Source organism: Ahaetulla prasina, chromosome 1 (assembly GCF_028640845.1).
Source record: "Ahaetulla prasina isolate Xishuangbanna chromosome 1, ASM2864084v1, whole genome shotgun sequence".
In the NCBI taxonomy this organism is placed as follows: domain Eukaryota; kingdom Metazoa; phylum Chordata; class Lepidosauria; order Squamata; family Colubridae; genus Ahaetulla; species Ahaetulla prasina.
The window spans coordinates 351,955,078-351,975,451 of NC_080539.1; the positions used below are offsets into that span (position 1 = coordinate 351,955,078).

At 41.2% G+C, this 20,374-nt stretch overlaps 1 protein-coding gene across 6 annotated transcripts in view; it reads left to right on the forward strand.

Moving 5' to 3' along the window:
• The window catches only part of NIN (ninein), a 126,393-nt gene that overhangs the window by 67,250 nt on the left and 38,769 nt on the right, over nt 1-20,374 (forward strand). For all 6 annotated transcript variants that reach the window (XM_058163093.1, XM_058163096.1, XM_058163098.1 and 3 more), the window contains exons 5-13: nt 1,206-1,245; nt 2,793-2,980; nt 4,175-4,324; nt 6,678-6,845; nt 11,108-11,244; nt 13,135-13,275; nt 15,604-15,778; nt 17,566-17,676; nt 18,859-18,948. In XM_058163093.1, the coding sequence (XP_058019076.1) occupies nt 1,206-1,245; nt 2,793-2,980; nt 4,175-4,324; nt 6,678-6,845; nt 11,108-11,244; nt 13,135-13,275; nt 15,604-15,778; nt 17,566-17,676; nt 18,859-18,948 (1,200 nt within the window). The remainder of the gene's footprint in view (nt 1-1,205; nt 1,246-2,792; nt 2,981-4,174; nt 4,325-6,677; nt 6,846-11,107; nt 11,245-13,134; nt 13,276-15,603; nt 15,779-17,565; nt 17,677-18,858; nt 18,949-20,374) is intronic.

A 20,374-nucleotide genomic window follows, 5' to 3' on the forward strand; every position in this document is an offset into this window, starting at 1 on the left:
GTTTTCCCCTCTGTCAAATGGGAATGTCGAAACATTCTTGCATGTCCTAAATGCTGTGGTGGTGCAGTGGTTGGAATGCAGTATTGCCGACTAACTCTGTCCACTGCCAGCAGTTCGATCCTAACCAGCTCAAGGTTGATTCCGCCTTCCATCCTTCCGAGGGCAGTAAATTGAGGACCCAGATTGCTGGGGGCAATATGCTGATTCTGTAAACCGCTCAAAGAGTGCTGCAAAGCACTGGGAAGCAGTATATAAGTCTAAGTGGTATTGCCAGGGCTATTGCTATTGCTGTCAGTTAAAAATGGCATAGTAGGGAATATCCCCAGCATAATCTTTTTTCCTTCTGCTGCCATTTTTTTCCCTTTTATATCAAGGTTGCCCATCCCTTCTCTCTCAAATTTGAGGCACATAATTCCTTGAAAACAAATAACCTAATTCCCCTATATAGCAAGCATCCACATGTATTCATTGCATCCACCTATCTGACAGATCATTTTTTAAACAGGCCCATTTTCAGTTCTTTGTATTTCAAGTTCTTTTATTGCTTAAAAAACAGCAGCTTGGGAATGGTGAGAGGGAAAGTAATTTGAAGTCTACTTTGCAAATAATGTTAAAAGGAGAGCTAATCTTTTGCATGAGAATCAGAAAGGCTTTGTGTCAAGAACCTTCATGAAAAGTTCAGGGATAAACGATAGGGTAGCAGAGGGATACAAGTACTGGTTTCCCCATTGACAGAAGCTGATTGGGAAGGTTGCAAATGGCAATCACTTGATTTCAGGATGCTGCAACCATTGGAAGTACCATTGCCAAGCCCCTGAATTTCGATCATGTGACTTTGGGGGGGGGTGCTGTGTGAAAACTAATCATAAATCACTTTTTTTCAGTGGCATTGTAAGTCAAAGACTACCTGTATTGGTAGTGTATAATTGATTGCAGAATTGCTTTTTCAAAACACCATGAAACAGACATTTTCATGGGGAAGAATCTAATTTACTTAGCTAAATGAATTGAAGTGCTCTCATTATTAAATGTATCTACATCTGGAGTAGGAAAATATTGTTTGGTCTTCATCCCAGTTACCGGTTACATTTTTAAGGTGCCATCAGATTGGCGCTAGTGACCCAACAGATTAATGGGATTGCTGTATTCCTCTTTTGGGTATACATATTTACTGCATTAAAATAAAACCTTATTTTCTTTCTTAGCATTGGCAATCACAAGACAGTGAAGAATATGAAGCCGAAGGTAAGAGAAGATGATGCCTGCTTCTTTTGAAATAAATGGAATAGAAAATGGACTAGGAGAAGGATTGTTTGATTTGGGAGCAGGGAGCAGAGAGAAGAGGGAGTTTTTATTTATTTTCTACATTTAAAAATTGTTTAACTTTTCAGAGCTTCAAAATCGCTGTTACAACCCTATCTACAGTATTTAACACATTACAATTCTGCCTTTCACTGTATTTATAATTTTAGAGAGTGTACAATTAATTGTAACAGAGTACAGAAGCAACAATGAAGTAATTTTATTGGTTCAGAAATTGTCAAGTGCTTTTGAACAACATATTATAAAGATACTATCAAAACTAAATATGATACATGAAGATCCTTCCAACCTGAGTTCTTTATTGTTTCACACAAAATCTTGTAGACAGGGCACCCTAATGTCAAATCTGCATCTACAGTATACAGTGAACTATTAGGGAGAGGCTGTCTCTCTCACACACAGAACATCCAGACTGAGTTGCCTCTTACTCCTCTGGAAGGCACCTCCTCCTTCCTGGAGATCCACCTCCTGACTGTATTCCATCACAGATACAGTCTGTCTTTAAAGTATCCATATTGAGTAGAAGCCGGACAGGAAGAGGTACCGTACTTTTTGGAGTATAAGATGCACTTCCCCCCCCCCTAAAAGTGGGTGGAAATGTTGGTGAGTCTTATACACCTCCGGAAACCCCACCACGCGTGTCCTGTTTTTGCTAAAAACGGGCCTATTTTTCACAAAAATGGATTGCACAGAGGGTTTGGGAGGCCTGCAGAGTGCTCCTGGGGGCTGGGGAGGGCAAAAACTTTTTTTTTTCTTGTTTACCTCTTCGAAATCTTGGTGTGTCTTTTACTCCGGTATGTCTTATAGTCCGAAAAATACAGTATGTAGTTCTGATCTGCATGTTATTTGGAAGTTTTGGAACTGTCCAAGGTGACCCACAGGAGCTGAACAGATCCCAGCACATAATCAACTAAATTTTTAATAGAACATTCTATATTAGGTTTGCAACCAGCAGTACTGGAAGAAGAGAATAGAAGAAGAGGAAATTGGAACAATGGAAAGCAATTTTGAACTATCTCAACCGGAACTAGAAATGAGATTAAGACAACGTCATAATGAAAAAACTTTGTATGAAATAGTTGTATGATGCTGTTAGAAGGACATGACAGTTAAGTTAGAAGTTAACTTAAGGACAGTTAGAAGAACGTATGGTTAACCTATACCAAAAATATTTTTTTAAAACTATACCTTAATTTATTTTAATTGTTCAAGGAGTTTATTAGACATTATAGTGTTGATTCTCTATGATAAATAATGTAGGATGTGTAAATTATTTAAAATAAGCAGTGAGGAAAAGCAATCTGTCTTTATATTAATATAACTAGAAAACATCAGGGAGAACATTGATAAGACTTTACACTTTTTGAAAGATTCACTAATTTTATTTGTGGCTTTTCCTCTGTGTGCTTTTTCCAATGTAGGGGTTTTTTTTTCCTCTCCCAAATCAAGCTTTGTTGCTTTCTTTCTAGGCCAGTTGAGGTTCTGGAATCCTGATGATTTGAATACATCTTCAAATATCTTCCCCTCTCAGGATTGGATAGAAGAGAAGTTACATGAGGTTTGCAAGGATCTTGGAATTTCCAGAGATGGCCACTTCAACAGAAAGAAGCTTGTCTCCATCTGTGAGCAGTTTGGTTTGCAGAATATTGACACTCAGGTACCTAATGAAGATTCTGCTCTGCCCTGCCCTGTCCTACCCTAAGTCAATATAACTGCTGGGGACTGTCATTCTTATTTCCTTAACTTTGCAAATTTAAACATAAATATATTTTCATGATTTGGGGAAAATATTCTGAGGTTTATAGGCTGCAGGCAGCCCCCTAACAAATTTTATAATTCTCCAGCACTTTGCTGAAATTTTGTAGCAAAATCACCAGTGGTGTGGTTTCCATTGATTTTTGCAGAACATGAAATAAAGCAAGTCTATTAACCTTCCAGTAGGCTCAATACAAATCCCCCATAGGGAATAATGAAATGACCATTCTCCCCTCCATCTCTTCAGGAACATCAAAATCTTTCTGCCTCCATCCTTCAGTTGACAAAATAATGTTAACATTATGATTTTGCTAATCCTGGAAGTAAAACAAAGACAAACAGTATCGCTACTGTCTGTTTTATATACTTTTTATAAAATTATTGTATATACTTCTTTTCCAAAACTACAGGATTTGTAAAAATCCCATCTTTATATTACTTTGGCATGAGGTGTTTGTGTTTTTTTAAAGCTAGTCCTTCTTTGGGGTAGGAAGTTTGCCACAAAAGCAGAGAAAAAGCTGCAGAGAGTGGTTGTCCTATGCATTTGTGGAAACTTTTATTAAAGTTGAATTCTCACGAAAACAAAGTTACAGAGCCATTCTTTAAATAACACAAGATTCAGGTCTACCTGTGCAACAATAGCTCTATTCTCAGCTTAAAGGTTCAGCATTTAGAAGAAGTTTAAGACTGAGTTCAGTAAGCCTAAAAACAGGAAAAGTCTTTTTGGCTTCAACTTGACTCCCAATGAAATCATGGATGCATGTGTGGTGTTTCCTTGACAACAGTATGGGTTTGTCATTGCCTTCTGGGATGCTTTGGTCTCCCCAGTCTGCCCTAAAGCCCTGGGATTCTCAGAGAGTTCTCCCTTATAGTAAGTATTAACCAAGATCGACCTTACCTAAGCCCAGATGAAGTTAGCCAGATGCTGCCACCTGCTGTTCCCTAGTCTCATTTTTCTAGGTTTCAGACTGCATCAGTGAATTTCAGTTATACAGGATTTTCTGAATTATACTAGGATATTCCGCCACCGCCGCCCCCCCGCCCCCAATGAGGCACTGCACATTTTTACTAATTTGAAACATTTGCTTCCTCTTAGATGCTGGAGGAAGTATTTCGCAACCTTGACCACAACAATGGTACAATGAGCATCGAAGACTTTTTCTACGGGCTCTTTAAAATTGGGAAGCCTCTCCCGCCTTCTGCTTCCACTCCATATAGGCAGTTGAAACGGCATCTTTCTATGCAGGTAAGTGCTTTCAATGTGCTTCCTCCATGCACATCACTAAAATGTTCTGCTTTGCTCTCCAACCACGTTTAATTCAATCTAGGTCAGGGGTGTCAAACTGGTGGCTCGAAGACCAGATATATCACGTGCAGGCCACACCCACCCCGGCTCCACAAAGGCAAAAAAGTTGTGATAAGTCATGTGACGTCATGTGATGCAATCTAGTTTGACACCCATGATCTAGGTCAGGTTTTCCTGTGTTTTGTTTTGAAAATAGCACGTATAGCTAAACTATTATGTCTAGTTTAATAAAAAGAAGGACTAGGGGAGATATGATAGCAGTGTTCCAATATCTCAGGGGTTGCCACAAAGAAAAGGGAGTCGGGCTGTTCTCCAAAGCACCTGAGGGTAGAACAAGAAGCAATGGGTAGAAACTAATCAAGGAGAGAAGCAACTTAGAACTAAGGAGAAATTTCCTGACAGTTAGAACAATTAATAAGTGGAACGACTTGCCTGCAGAAGTTGTAAATTCCCCAACACTGGAAATTTTTAAGAAGATGTTAGATAACCATCTGTCTGAGATGGTGTAGGATTTCCTGCCTGGGCAGGGGGTTGGACTAGAAGGCCTCCAAGGTCCCTTCCAACTCTGTTGTTATTATTATTATTATTATTAAAGACAGAGAGGAAAATATTCTTGTCAAATATTTGTATTATCTCATTGCTTTTTGGGATCATGTTTTTTCTCTCAACTGAGCTTTCCTATTCCCAATTTTTCTTTCTTTTATTTGTCCCAGGAGTTTATTGGATATTTATGGATGCTGCTGTTTAATTGACTGTGTTTGGCCTGATCTATATATGCCATCTTCATCAGCAAAATTGTAATGGTCATCTGAAAAATGAAAATTGAAACTCCTGTTTGGCCTTTATAAAACAAAAGAAAGAGCAGTGGCTCAGTCTTAAATATTATCCTGAGGCCTTGTTGCACACAGATATCATAGAATTATAGAGTTGTAAAGAACCACAAGGATCATCTAGTTCACTATTTTTAAAATTTGGCAACTTTAAAATGTGGGGACTTCAGCTACTGGCTGTGGATTTCTGGGAGTTGAAGTCCACATGCCCTATAGTTGCCAAGTTTGAAAAACACTGATCTAGTCCAACTCTCTGTAATGTACAGGAAGACCAGTTAAACTGTCCATGAGGGGTATAAAGCCTCAAGAGATGGAAAATCTAGATAGAATAGAATAGAATTCTTTATTGGCCAAGTGTGATTGGACACACAAGGAATTTGTCTTGGTGCATATGCTCTCAGTGTACATAAAAGAAAAGATATGTTCATCAAGAATCATAAGGTACAACACTGAATGATATTCATAGGGAACAAATAAGCAATCAGGAAACAATCAATATCAATATAAATCATAAGGATACAAGCAACAAAGTTACAGTCATACAGTCATAAATGGAAGGAGATGGGTGATGGGAACGATGAGAAGATTAATAGTAGTGCAGACTTAGTAACTAGTTTGACAGTGTTGAGGGAATTATTTGTTTAATAGAGTGATGGCGTTCAGGAAAAAACTGTTCTTGTGTCTAGTTGTTCTGGTGTGCAGTGCTCTATAGTGTCATTTTGAGGGTAGGAGTTGAAACATTTTATGTTCAGTATGTGAGGGGTCTGTAAATATTTTCACAGCCCTCTTTTTAACTTGTGCAATATACAGTCCTCAATGGAAGGCAGGTTGGTGGTAATTGTTTTTTCTGCTGTTTTAATTATCCTCTGAAGTCTGTGTCTGTCTTGTTGGGTTGCAGAACCAAACCAGACAGTTATAGAGGTGCAGATGACAGACTCAATAATTCCTCTGTAGAACTGGATCAGCAGCTCCTTGGGCAGTTTGAGCTTTCTGAGTTGGCGTAGAAAGAACATTCTTTGTTGTGCTTTTTTGATGATGTTTTTGATGTTGGGTGTCCATTTTAGGTCGTGAGATATGGTGGAACCTAGAAATTTGAAATTCTGTACTGTTGATACTGTGTTGTCTAGTTTTGTAAGAGCTGGTAGTATGGGATACCAGTTGTACTAGATGTGCTCAGGGATTGCTTATTTGGATTTATTCTGCGAGAGCAAAACCATATCTATAGCTTAAATATTACAGAGACGTGAGGCCTTTGGGTTATAGTTATACCATTACAAATATGGAGGGTGAAGATGCTCAAATGGAAACGCTTGCCTTCTTCTGGAAATCAAGCCCATCAAGAAGAAAGATTCCAAATTAATATCCTGACTTGATTGTTTCTTCCCCAGAGGGCACAATTTACAGGCTAGAGAAAATCCTATTTTTTCTCTCTCTCTCTTCTCCTCCCCCCACCCCACTTCCAGGCTTTTGATGAAAGTGGGAGACGTACCACCCCTCCCTCAGCAATGACAAGTACAATCAGCTTCCGTGTCTTTTCCAGCCTGGATGATGGGATGGGCTATGCTGCAGTGGAACAAATTCTTGATACGTGGCAAGAACAAGGCATAGAGAATAGCCAGGAGATCCTGAAGGTAATGTATTCCACGGTTACCCGGTTACTAATGCAGTTTCAGAAATAATATCTCAACCGCAGATTCAAAGTACTATTCAGAATCCACAAAGGATTTTAATGGGATGCCACACATTTCAATCTGGGGAGGATGCTCAGAGCGCTTTGTCAGGAAGCTTTCATCTTCCCCAACACAATTACACACCCCAGGGCTTCTGGGTGAACTGATGTGGTACAGTTAAAATGTGGATTATTCAGGCCTTTGTGAGCAAAGGGAATTCCCCATTGCAGTCTAAGCTGCTCATCTCCTATGCAACTCCCAGCTGTTTCTGAACCTCTTTTAAACATTTCAGCCCAGCATGCAGTTGCATTGATGTTCAATCAGGGCTGCAAGCACTGCAGGATTTGATTGGTTATTCCCCTGTTTCTCGTTCCTCCCACCTGTGCAGGGAAGGCAACCTTCATTGGCTAGCCCCTGTGCCTGCCTTTTCTTTTTAGAGCAGTGTTCCTCAACCTCAGCCACTTTAAGATGCGTGGACTTCCAAGTCTAGAATTCCTCAGCCTGCATGCTGTCTAGGAGATTCTGGGAGTTGATGTTCGGACATCTTAAAGTGGCTGAGGTTGAGAAGCACAGTTTAGAAATTATTCCTCCCCTATTAGTCTCTATGCTTTGCTAGGAGACATCTTTTACAGATGTTTGCACATGATGGCTTTCCCTTCCCTTGACACAAACAAAGGTTCTTCTGTTTTCGTTTTTTCCCCCATATTGCACCATCAGTGCTCTGAGGCTTCAGTAATCAAAGCAAGGGGAACGGATTGTCTCTTCATTCCTACACACAACTACAGGTCCATATAAGCTTTATGGCAAGAAAGAACTGCTGTTTCGGCATCATACAAGCAAAAATAATAATAACAACAACAACAACAACAGAGTTGGAAGGGACCTTGGAGGTCTTCTAGTCCAACCCTCTGCCCAGGCAGGAAACCCTACACCATTTCAGACAAATGGTTATCCAATATCTTCTTAAAAATTTCCAGTGTTGGAGCATTCACAATTTCTGCAGGCAAGTTGTTCCACTGATTAATTGTTCTAACTGTCAGGAAATTTCTCCTTAGTTCTAAGTTGCTTCTCTCCTTGATTAGTTTCCACCCATTGCTTCTTGTCCTACCCTCAGGTGCTTTGGAGAATAGCTTGACTCCCTCTTCTTTGTGGCAACCCCTGAGATATTGGAACACTGCTATCATATCTCCCCTAGTCCTTCTTTTCATTAAACTAGACATACCCAGTTCCTGCAGCTGTTCTCCATATGTTTTAGCCTCCAGTCCCCTAATCATCTTTGTTGCTCGTCTCTGCACTCTTTCTAGAGTCTCAGCATCTTTTTTTTACATCAGGGCGACCAAAACTGAATTCAGTATTCCAAGTGTGGCCTTAGCAAGGCATTATAAAGTGGTATTAACACTTCACGTGATCTTGATTCTATCCCTCTGTTTATGCAGCCCAGAACTGTGTTGGCTTTTTTGGCAGCTGCTGCATAACATGTTTGAAACATGTTAGCTTTATTCCAACATGTGCATTCAGATATAAGAAAAAAGAGAAATACTCTGAATAGGGTGGTAAAGCAAAAATAAAATGTTTTGATCTGGGCAGCAACTTAAAAGAAGTAAGGTTAGAATGGAGCAATGACCTTCTAGAGCAAGAGTCTCCAACCTTGGCAACTTTAAGATTTGTGGACTTCAACTCCCAGAATTCCTCAGCCAACAAAACAAAGTGGCAGAAAATAAATGATGGGATGCCATGATGAAAAGCAAAAATTCTGTTACTGAACATTTTCATTTGCTGAAATATCTAATCAATAAAGAGAAATTATTTCATTAATTGCAGAAGCCAGGAATCAGTGAAAACTGCAGATGACATCTCCATAAACCAGGGGTCTCCAACCTCGGCAACTTTAAGACTTGTAGACTTCCACTCCCAGAATTCCTCAGCAAAGCTGGCTGAGGAATTCTGGGAGTTGAAGTCCACAAGTCTTAAAAGTTGCCAAGGTTGGAGACCCCTGTTCTAGAGTAATGTTTTTTAAACTTGCCAACTTTAAAATGTGTGGACTTTTAACACCCAGAAGTGTGGGAGTGGAGGTCCACACATCTTAAAAGTTGCCAAGTTTGAAAAAACATTTCATTAGATGGTGAGAAGCAACAAGACAACTTAATGGACCATCACAGTATCAACTCCAAAATAATTTTTAAAAGGCAACTCCTGAGCAGCAGAAAGGATTGGAGCCAGGACAGAAGGGCAGCAATCAGCTGCTGGAGTGGAGGGCGTATGCCAAGCACTGTGGACAATCAGAGTTATTACTCTATTGGAATGAAGCACTAAAGACCATCTGCTTGGAAGGGCTTAAGAGGACTTACATAATGCTTTTAAAGTAGAGATACAAAACACATGGGATGGGGAGGGGTTCCTTTGACCAAGACTAAAGCAGGGAGTGTTATGTTCTGGCAATGAGACAAGCAGAAAGTATGGATCTTCCTCATCTGTCCATCTCGTCAGTGGTTAGTCTATCATTTTCAAGAGCAGCCATTATATGCCTATAGTACTGTGAAGCAGGGGTGAAATCCAGCAGGTTCTGACAGGTTCTGGAGAACCGGTAGCGGAAATTTTGAGTAGTTTGGAGAACTGGCAAATACTACCTCTGACTGGTTCCAGAGTGGGGTGAGAATGGAGATTTTGCAGTATCCTTCCCCTGGAATGGGGTGGGAATAGAGATTTTGCAATATCTTTCCCCCAGGAGTGGAGAGGGAATGGAGATTTTGTAGTATCCTTCCCCTGGAGTGGGGAGGGAATGGAGATTTTGTAGTATCCTTCCCCTGGAGTGGGGAGGGAATGGAGATTTTGCAATATCCTTCCCCCAGGAGTGGGGAGGGAATGGGGATTTTTCTGTATTCTTCCCCTGGAGTGGGGAGGGAATGGAGATTTTGCAGTATCCTTCCCCTGGAGTGGGGTGAGAATGAAGATTTTTTTAAAATTTGCATTTATATCCCGCCCTTCTCCGAAGACTCAGGGCGGCTTACACTATTTTGCAGTATCCTTCCCCCAGGAGTGGGGAGGGAATGGAGATTTTGCAATATCCTTCCCCCAGGAGTGAGGTGGGAATGGAGATTTTGCAATATCCTTCCCCCAGGAGTGGGGAGGGAATGGAGATTTTGCAGTATCCTTCCCTTGCCACAACCACCAAGCCACACCACACCCACCAAGCCACACCCACAAAACCAGTAGTAAAAAAAATTGAATTTCACCACTGCTGTGAAGGCACAACAAGATGAAGCTGTGCCCAGAATCCAATAAGTATCTATTTGGCTGCTGAGCTTTGCTTGTTTGTGCAAAGGGAACATCCGATCTGCAGAACAGATGATGTCCATGAAAACAAATTAACCATGGCTTTTTTCATAAGATTTATTCATTTGGTATCCACCCCAAAAGTTTGTCAAACTTTGCCTTTGTTATGCAAAGAATCGTTCTATTGGAACTGCTGAGAGATATAGGCTGCACTGAGATCCTGAGCAAAACCCATCTATTATCTGTACTCTATAGTTCCACTCATGTCTTCCTAAATATATTCCACATCAAAAATCAACAAGTCTTGTAATGGCATCCTGCATCTTATCCTTTGCTACCATCTTGACTTCTTCTAAAACAGAAGAGACAAAAGGGAAGTCATTTTTAAAGGCACAATGGGCTGAAACATTTTTTTCTCTGGCATATGAGGGTTTTGTTTAGCTTTGGGGGTTTTCCAGGGAGGGTTGCATGCAAGGGAGAACTAGAAAGAAAGGGAAGAATCTCTCTTTCATCTGATTCTTCTCCAGATTGGGGGAGAAAGTTGAGCCACATCTTCTACTCGGGTAGAATGAAATGAGAAAAATCAAAATACCATGTCAGACTTGGTGTTCTCTGGTCCAGCCCCCATCTATTCTCTGCCTCCCGAGTCCCAGGTGATCGGGAGCAAATGGATTTTGCAGTAACCTTCCCCTGGAGTGGGGTGGGAATGGAGATTTTACAGTATCCTTCCCCTGCCACACCTACTAAGCCACGCCCACCAAGTCACGCCCACAGAACCGGTAGTAAAAAAAAATTTGAATCCCACCACTGATCAGACTGTATGGTAATGAAATGTCTACAAGATAACCACCAAGCTCAGAGAGCACCAAGAATCCCACAGTTCAACCCTGAGCTACAAATATTCTCTCCTATCAAAGCTGACACGTTTATCCATCCTAACTTTCTTTCAGGCCTTAGATTTCAGTTTGGATGGCAAAATTAACCTGGCTGAATTGACTTTTGCCCTGGAAAATGAGCTTCTCATAGCAAAGAATGGGATATACCAAGCAGCACTGGCTGCTTTCAAAATGGAGATTCGGCATTTGATGTGAGTATCTTAACATAAATATGTATACAATGAGATGGAGATAGTAAATCAGTTTTAACAAAATCCTGAAATGTTGAGTGGTGGGGATTCCCCAAGGAGGACTTCACTTTGACAAAGCTTCGGTCAAAACACCTCTTCAAGTGCTGGATCAGAGATGCCTTGCGGCTTTGGTGTGAATGCTAAGCGCAGAGGCCCAATTTCCAGCAGGAATGAAGTCTTTAGCTAGAGAGAATCTTTCAAGGCATAGCAATAGCATTTAGGCTTATAAACTGCCCCCTAGCGCTTTACAACACTCTCTGGTTCACAATGAAGATGTATTATTTGCATATTGCCCCCAACAATCTGGGTCCTCATTTGATTGACCTTGGAGAGATGGAAGCCTGAGTCAACCTTGAACCCCATCAGGATCAAACTCCAGGCTGTGGGCAGAGTTTGCCTGCAATACTGCACTGAGCCACTAGGCTATCTTGACTCTTTTGGCGTTGCAACAAAGCAACTGATGAAAAGCCAAGAAAACTGTATAAGCCAAGGCTGACCAAGGCAGGAAAATTATAAGGAAACATCCTTTTATTTTCCAAACTGGGTTTGATTCCTAAAGACCGGTGAAATTCATAACTGTGTTTCACTGCCTGAAATGATTGTGGCAGGAGAAAATTAGCAGACTGTAGTCCCAATATTTTCCACTTTCTTGACACTCATAGACATATATCAGTTAGGGTGGCAGTTTCTTATCCTTACAAAAGCTCTGAACTGGGCTAGCCTGCTGGCTGCAGCATTTTGTTCAGGATCAGAGGAGTTTTGGCAAAGGAAAGGAACTCTTTTAAATAGTAAACCCATTTGTAGCAGAAGCAAAACCTTCTTAACTTGACGCTCTGTTTCTTAGCCATTCTCTTACCCCAGCAAACAAGCATATGCAGACTCATGCATATTCATTTCTCCCATCACTGTCAGTGCCAACCTACTTTGACTCCTGTGATTCTCTAGGCTAGCTTTCTAGCATAACCTCACAGCCTGAAAGATCTCACTATTTGCCTAATAATGATTTATAAAATTATTTGTTTATAAACAAACAAGTTATTTGTGCATCCGGGTAGATGTATGCTTGGAAATTTCAAGCTGCCCAAGGAGCTGCTGATCCAGTTCTACAGAGGAATTATTGAGTCTGTCATCTGCACCTCTATAACTCTCTGGTTTGGTTCTGCAACTCAACAAGACAGACACAGACTTCAGAGGATCATTAGAACTGCAGAAAAAAACAATTTCTACCAACCTGCCTTCCATTGAGGACCTGTGTACTGCATGAGTCAAAAAGAGGGCTGTGAAAATATTTACAGACCCCTCACATCCTGGACATAAACTGTTTCAGCCCCTACCCTCAAAATGATGCTATAGAGCACTGCACACAGAACAACTAGACACAAGAACATTTTTTTCCCGAATGCCATTACTCTGTTAAACAAATAGTTCCCTCAACACTGTCAAACTAGTTGCTAAGTCTACACTACTATTAATCTTCTCATCGTTCCCATCACCTATCTCTTTCCACTTATGACTGTATGACTGTAACTTTGTTGCTTGTATCCTTACGGTTTATATTGATATTGGTTGTTTCCTGATTGCTTATTTGTACCCTATGACTATCATTAAGTGTTGTACCTTATGATTCTTGATGAAGGTATCTTTTCTTTTATGTACACTGAGAGCATATGCACCAAGACAAATTCCTTGTGTGTCCAATCACACTTGGCCAATAAAAAATTCGATTCTATTCTTTTCTTTTCTATTCTATTCTGTTCTGTTCTATTCTATTCTATTCTATTCTATTCTATTCTCTGCCTTGCTGCGAAGTTCAGCTAGCATTATCTGACAACTGAGGTTTATTTGTTTTAGAGAACGGGCTGACCTGGTTCTAAGGGAAAAGGACAAACTACGTCTGGATTTGGAGAAAGTGGAGAAAAGAGCATCACTAATGGCCACCGAAGTGGATGACCATCATGCTGCTATTGAACGCCAAAATGAATACAACCTAAGGTATGTTGCCTTTATTTCAGGACTCACAATCTCTGTGCATGGAACCACAGTGACTTGAGTGTCAGCTAGGTCTCTTGAAATAACAACTGACAAGGCTGGCCATAGGTTCAACTGAGCCATGAATGTTAGAAACAGGCTGGGAAGTAGGTCTGTGGAGATACAACTTTAGCTTTTCAACATATTTCATAATATGTAGGGAGGCTAGACTAAGAACTGTAAGATGAGGCATCTTGAGGAGATGCCTTGAAGGAAGGTAGGAAGACCACGTGCTGCATACAACCCCTAAATCCATTTTACCACTTTTTATACCCCCAAGATCAAAATTAAATAATCCTTGATTATTAGTGATGTAATTTTTCATATTAAAAAAATCTTAAAGTATATGCATGTAGCCTTCAAGAGACTTGCTTTCATTCCCATATTCAGCAACAAAGATAAAAAACAAATGATTATAATATAATATAACAACAGAGTTGGAAGGGACCTTGGAGGCCTTCTAGTCCAACCCTCTGCCCAGGCAGGAAAACCTACACCCTCTCAGACAGATGGTTATCCAACGTTTTCTTAAAAATTTCCAGTGTTGGAGCATTTACAACTTCTGCAGGCAAGTCGTTCCACTTATTAATTGTTCTGTCAGGAAATTTCTCCTTAGTTCAAAGTTGCTTCTTTCCTTGATCAGTTTCCACCCATTGCTTCTTGTTCTACCCTCAGGTGCTTTGGAGAACAGCCCAACTCCCTCTTCTTTGTGGCAACCCCTGAGATACTGGAACACTGCTATCATGTCTCCCCTAGTCCTTCTTTCCATTAAACTAGGCATACCCAGTTCCTGCAACCGTTCTTCATGTGTTTTAGCCTCCAGTCCCCTAATCATCTTTGTTGCTCTTCTCTGCACTCTTTCTAGAGTCTCAACATCTTTTTTACATCGTGGCAACCAAAACTGGATGCAATATTCCAAGTGTGGCTTTACCAAGGCATTATAAAGTGGCACTAACACTTCACAGGATCTTGATTCTATCCCTCTGTTTATGCAGCCCAGAACTGTGTTGGCTTTTTTAGCAGCTGCTGCACACTGCTGGCTTATTATAATAAATAACAATACATTTACACACCGAAGAACAATAAAGACATTCAGTGAAAACATAGTAGGAAGATCAACCTCACAATTTACCAGCCTTCTGAAAGCATCAGATTTTAATAGCTTTCCAAAACTGCAATTGGATTGGGACTAAGCAAATCTCGAGAAAAGCACAGCTGCAGAGAGGCAGGCAGAAACGGAGAAATACAACAATTTGCACCCATGAAAGAATATGGGTAGCCCTCAACTTACAACACTTCATTTAGTGACTGTTTAAAGTTACAAGGGCACTGGAAAAAGTGACTTACGATTGTTGAGGCATTCTCATGGTCACATGATCAAAGATTCAGATGCTTGGCAACTGAAACATATTTATAATGGTTGCAGCATCCCTTTTGATGAGTCGTATGCAGTGGTGGGATTCAGCCAGTTCGCACCACTTCGGGAGAACCGGTTGTTAACTTTCTGAGCAGTTTGGTGAACTGGTTGTTGGAAGAAATCATTAAGGCAGAGAACCGGTTGTTAAATTATTTGAATCCCACCACTGGTCCTATGATTCCCTTTTGCAACCTTCTGACAAGCAAAGACAATGGGGAAGTCAGATTCACTGAACAACCATGTTCCTCACTTAACGACTGCAATGATTCACTTAAATGTGGCAAGAAAGGTCGTAATATCAGGCAAAATTCACTTAACCAATGACTCACTTAGCAACAGAAATTTTGGGCCTAGCTGTGGTCATAAGTCAAGGGCTACCTGAATTCTCAATTCATTTCCACATGCTCTCTTGAGGTGCTCCAGGATTCTATAGTAGTTTCAAACATTTAAAAATTCAGATGTATCATTTCTCTTGGGAATGAGAACTTCATTTTTAAATCTTCTCTGGTGAGGATGCCCGGCAGGGGTGAAATTCAGCAGGTTGTAACAGGTAACAGAGATTTTGAATAGTTCAGAGAACCAGCAAATACCACCTCTGGCTGGCCCCAGAATGGAGTGGGAATGGAGATTTTGCAATATCCTTCCCCTGCCATGCCCACCAAGCCATGGCCACAGAACCAGTAGTAAAAAATTTGGATTTCACCACTGATGCCCGGGGATTATTTTATGGGGCCATTTACATTATCAAGAAGATCCCAACGTGAATGATCATTTTACTAATAAATACCACTGAGTCTATGAGATTTTTGTTAGGTTGCTACCAACCACTGATTTCCAATACTCAATCCCTGACTTTTCTTAATCCGTGTGCATAGCAAGCTGGATGAAGAGTACAAAGATCGCATTGCAGCTCTCAAAACAGAGTTTCAGAAAGATTGCGAGAGGATACAGCAGCAGGCCAGCAAGCAACAAGCAGAATTGGAGCAGGAGATAGAGAAGATGAAAACCGAAGAGAATTATCTCCAGGACCGCCTTGCTCTCACACTGAAGGTAACAGCCGGCTTAAAACTTATTTTATACCACATCATGCTTGGCCTTTGAATGCTTGTAGGGAGTTTTACAGTATTTCCATGTAAACATGGCCCGGCTAAAGAAAGAGGCAAGACCATGACAACAATTAAAATTAAAATAACCTAAATGCAATTCTTATTACTACATGTATATCAATGGTAAAATCCTGTCGGTTCTCTCTGACTCGCGCGAACTGGTAGCAGCGGCAGCGCAAGGCTCTGCCCACCTGCCTGGACATCATTACTTCCTGGTTTTAACCAGGAAGTAACCTGTTTTTGACCCCCTGTGCATGCGCAGAAGGCTTTGCGCATGCACAGAGGGTCAAAAATTGGATGTGACGATGGCGCGCACGTGAGTGGAGCAACCTTCAGAACCGGTAGAGAAGGTAAGTAGATTTCACCCCGATGTATATTAAATAACTTTGCCACACTCATATTTATTTGATAAGATGCAACAGGCTCCCAAGCTCCATTTTCACTGGCAGACGGTTGCAGAAGGCCGTGGCAGCCGAAAACAGAGCTCGGGAGCCTGTTTCTGCTGGCAGAGTGCTTTGGCCACAACAGCCCCCCCCCGCCCCCCGCCCCCACGGACAGGAGTGATATTGAGCTGGCCACACCCACCTTGGCCACACACACACACACCCCGAGGTCAAACACAACCCTGATGTAGCCCTGAATGAAATTGAGTTTGACACCCCCGATTTAGAAGCTATACATGCGTTTCAGAGCTTAGAGAAGTTCCTTAAGAATGATAAAAGGTAAAGGTAAAGGTTCCCCTCGCACATACGTGCTAGTTGTTGCCAACTCTAGAGGGCGGTGCTTATCTCCGTTTCAAAGCCGAAGAGCCAGCACTGTCTCCGTGGTCATGTGGCCGGCATGACTCAACGCCAAAGGTGCACGGAACGCTGTTACCTTCCCACCAAACGTGGTCCCTATTTTTTCTACTTGCATTTTTTTATGTGCTTTCAAAGCTGCTAGGTTGGCAGAAGCTGGGACAAGTAATGGGAGCTCACCCCGTTACACGGCAGCACTAGGGATTCGAACCGCTGAGCTGCCGACCTTTCAATCGACAAGCTCAACATCCTAGCCCAAGTCACCGCATCCCTGTTTAAGAAGAAGAAGGATACCAGTGTAATATGAACACCTGTCTCTACATGTGGACAGCTTTTATTACCTGCACCTAATTTTTAAGGTGCAAATCAATGGGCTGACATTTGGACTGATGTATTTAATTTAAAAAGCTTGATGTAAGCTTTTTAAATTATGCACACACAAAAATCTATTTCATCCTGGGGTTGAAGGAAAGGAGGAGGGATGGGAAAGATGAAGATCATCTTCCAACATGATATTCCATGCGGCATCTTGCAGATTCATTGGAATGCATAAACTGAAAGTTAATTTTAAGGCAGTTAATTAGATTTTAGAACAAGGCAAGGGGTTTCTCCTTTAAATATTATAATTATCCTCCAGAGACCGAGCAAGAAATGAAGACATACAGTACATTCCCTTAGATTTTCAAACTCCTCTGGGGCTGAATAGCAGCCTTTTAAATATTGCCTGCTCTGATCTCATGTCACTCAATCTAGTGCCCTTTTTATTTATTAGAACTATAATTACCAGCGTTTTCAGTAAGGCTGCATGAAAAATCCAGACATTATTAATAATATCAGGGTGAAGAAAACTGAAACTAGGAAAACCACAGTCACTTTATGTATAGTTTGGGAACCAAACTGGATACTTTTGAAGACCCTCTGGATTTCTTTTTAGGAAAACAGTCGCTTAGAGCATGAGCTCCTGGAAACTGGGGAGAAGTTGGTGAAGTATGAAAGCATGATGAGCAAATTGCAGAATAATTGGGAAAACGTCTTAGCAGACAAGGTAAGAAGCGGTTGGGGATTAATTCAGCATACCAGGTGGCTGGCTTTAGGACAAGAAGAAAGTAAAATCCCAGAATATATTACAAATGTCCTTTGACTTTATGAAGAGTTAATAAAGGATTTTGGGTCTGGATAAATCTGGTGCAAACAAAGCCAAAGGAAAGGATGCAGAGCAGTAATGGGTTCCACTTACCTTCGCTACCAGTTCGGAACTGTGAGCGCTTGTGCACGGTGCTTCTGTGCATGCACAGAATCTTCTGCGCATGCGCAGAGCGTCTGTGATGATGTCTGGGCGGGTGGGTGGAACCTCCCGCCGCCGCCGTTATAGGTTTACCTGAACCAGGGCAAACTGGTAAAAACCCACCACTGATTCAGAGATTTTGAAAGTTAAATAGTAAGACTGATACAATAAAAGTCAACTCAGCCGTCTGAAACTCTGCAAAGATGTTTGGAACTATATTTTCAGACTTGCAGTTCAATCACTTCAAAGAAATAGTTCAACCCCTTTAGCAAGTGACTGCAAGAATAAGGACCGTATTACTACCGTCACTCTAATTATGGAGTGGTCATCCTAGAGAGGCACTTTTTCCTGGTGTCCTTCAAGTCTTGATTTTCAGGAGCTTCATGATGTATTTTTTTTGTAATCGGGAGGAGGGTAGTGTTTTGAATCCACAAATCACCAAGTAAACTTTTTATTATACTGCAGCCTATAAATACACCATACTGTGGGGCACTAAGTGATACAGTCACATGTCATTGTGCTTTATGACTTAGCAATGGAAATTCTAGTCCCAATGACTTAATTACTTAACGTCACTAAGTTAGGACTATATGTATTATTTATTTATAATACATTATTTTTTATTATTTAATATGCCACCCAGAATCACAGAGTTTGAGATGGACAGCCATATAAATTAAATACTACATATGTCTATATGCTACCGCTATAGATATCGTGGTAGCAGCACTTACCTTGCACACCTCCAGATTTGATCTCTGACATATTTTCTAAAGCGGTATCCCTTAGCTGAGTGCCCTCCCTCTATTCAGGGCACCAGATTTCCTTTCAAATCCAATAATAAAGCTTCATTCCCTGGAGCTTCACCTAACTGCTGTACCAGTGAAGAAAACAGACTGTCTAAAGGCAGAGAAAAGGCAACCATGTGTTCTTTGGTTCTAGTTTGGAGACCTAGATCCTGGCAGTGCGGAGTTCTTCTTTCAGGAGGAGCGACTGAGTCAGATGAAGAAGAAATACGAACAGCAGTGCAGGGTAAGAATAAAATTTCAGCTAGAAGACAATGAGGTTTTTCCAAGGCCTATGCCTAAAGACTCCAATGAATCACTTTTCTTGATGCTGTATGCCTAGATAAAGAGAGCTGCGAAATCATTTCATCAAAGTGAGTAGATTTACAAAATTAACAAGATTAAGTCCTATCATATGTTCCAGATGTGAATTGGCCCGCTGACCAGGGGTGAAATGCTCCTGGTTCGGACCAGATCGCCTGATCCGGTAGCGATGGTGGCAAATGGTTCGGAGAACCGTTAACAAAAATCCCTGCCCATGCCCAGCTGAGCCACGCAATCATCAGAGGTTGTTTTTTTTTTTTTACTTTTAAAAGCATTTTTTCTTCGGCTGAAAAAATGCTTTTAAAAATTAAAAAAAAGCCTGATTGCGCGGCTCAGTGGGATAGGCCGAAGAGGTTGTAGAAAAAATGCTTTTAAAAGGCTCTGACAATCCCAGCTGAGTTGCCTGATCGTCAGAGCCTTTTAAGAGCATTTTTTACAACCTCTTCAGCCCAAGAGGTTGAAAAAATGCTTTTAAAAGTAAAAAAAAAAAGTTGGCCACGCCCACCCAGTCACATTACCCCCCACCAAGCCACACCCACAGCTACTAACAAATTTTACATTTCACCACTGCCGCTGACTATGCAAGCCTCGGGGGCTTCATTTCTTCCTCCCACATCACCATCTACAAAGAAGAGGACTGACCTACTTCCCAAATGGCAACACATAGCCAACCTTGCTTGAGCCCCCCACAAAAATTAAAGAGTCAGACCTAGTTAGGATTTTAATGGCAGCCTCCCATGAATGCCGAAGTTTTTAGGATAGAGGAATTGAAGAAACAGCTTAAAAGAAGGCAATGAAGAACTGTTTCCATACTGTTAGCAGGAAAACTGTACGAACATGGACCAAGCATCCAGAGAGTCAGTTTGGTTCAATCTTTAGACCAGGGGTGTCCAAACTTGGTCCCTTTAAGACTTTTGGACTTCAACTCCCAGAGTCCCTCAGCCAGCAAAGCTGGCTGAGGAACTCTGGGAGTTGAAGTCCAAAAGTCTTAAAGGGACCAAGTTTGGACACCCCTGCTTTAGACCCTTCAAACAATGTCCTATATTCTCAGTCATCAAGGTCATGGTTGTCCCAAAGGTGCTTTTTTAAGAGGCAACTGGACTTCCTTGTTTTTTCTTTGAAGACGTTTCGCTTCTCATCCAAGAAGCTTCTTCAGCTCTGACTGGATGGTGGGGAATGGGAGGATTTATATTCCTTGCAGATGATCAGCTGCCTGCAAGGAATATAAAACTTTTCATTCCCCACTTTCCAGTCTCTAAAATATCCTCCTTACAGAGTTGCATTTATTCTACCCTCTCATTATTTAAGCAATATATAAAAGGCCTCTCTTTCACTTGGTGTTTTAACAG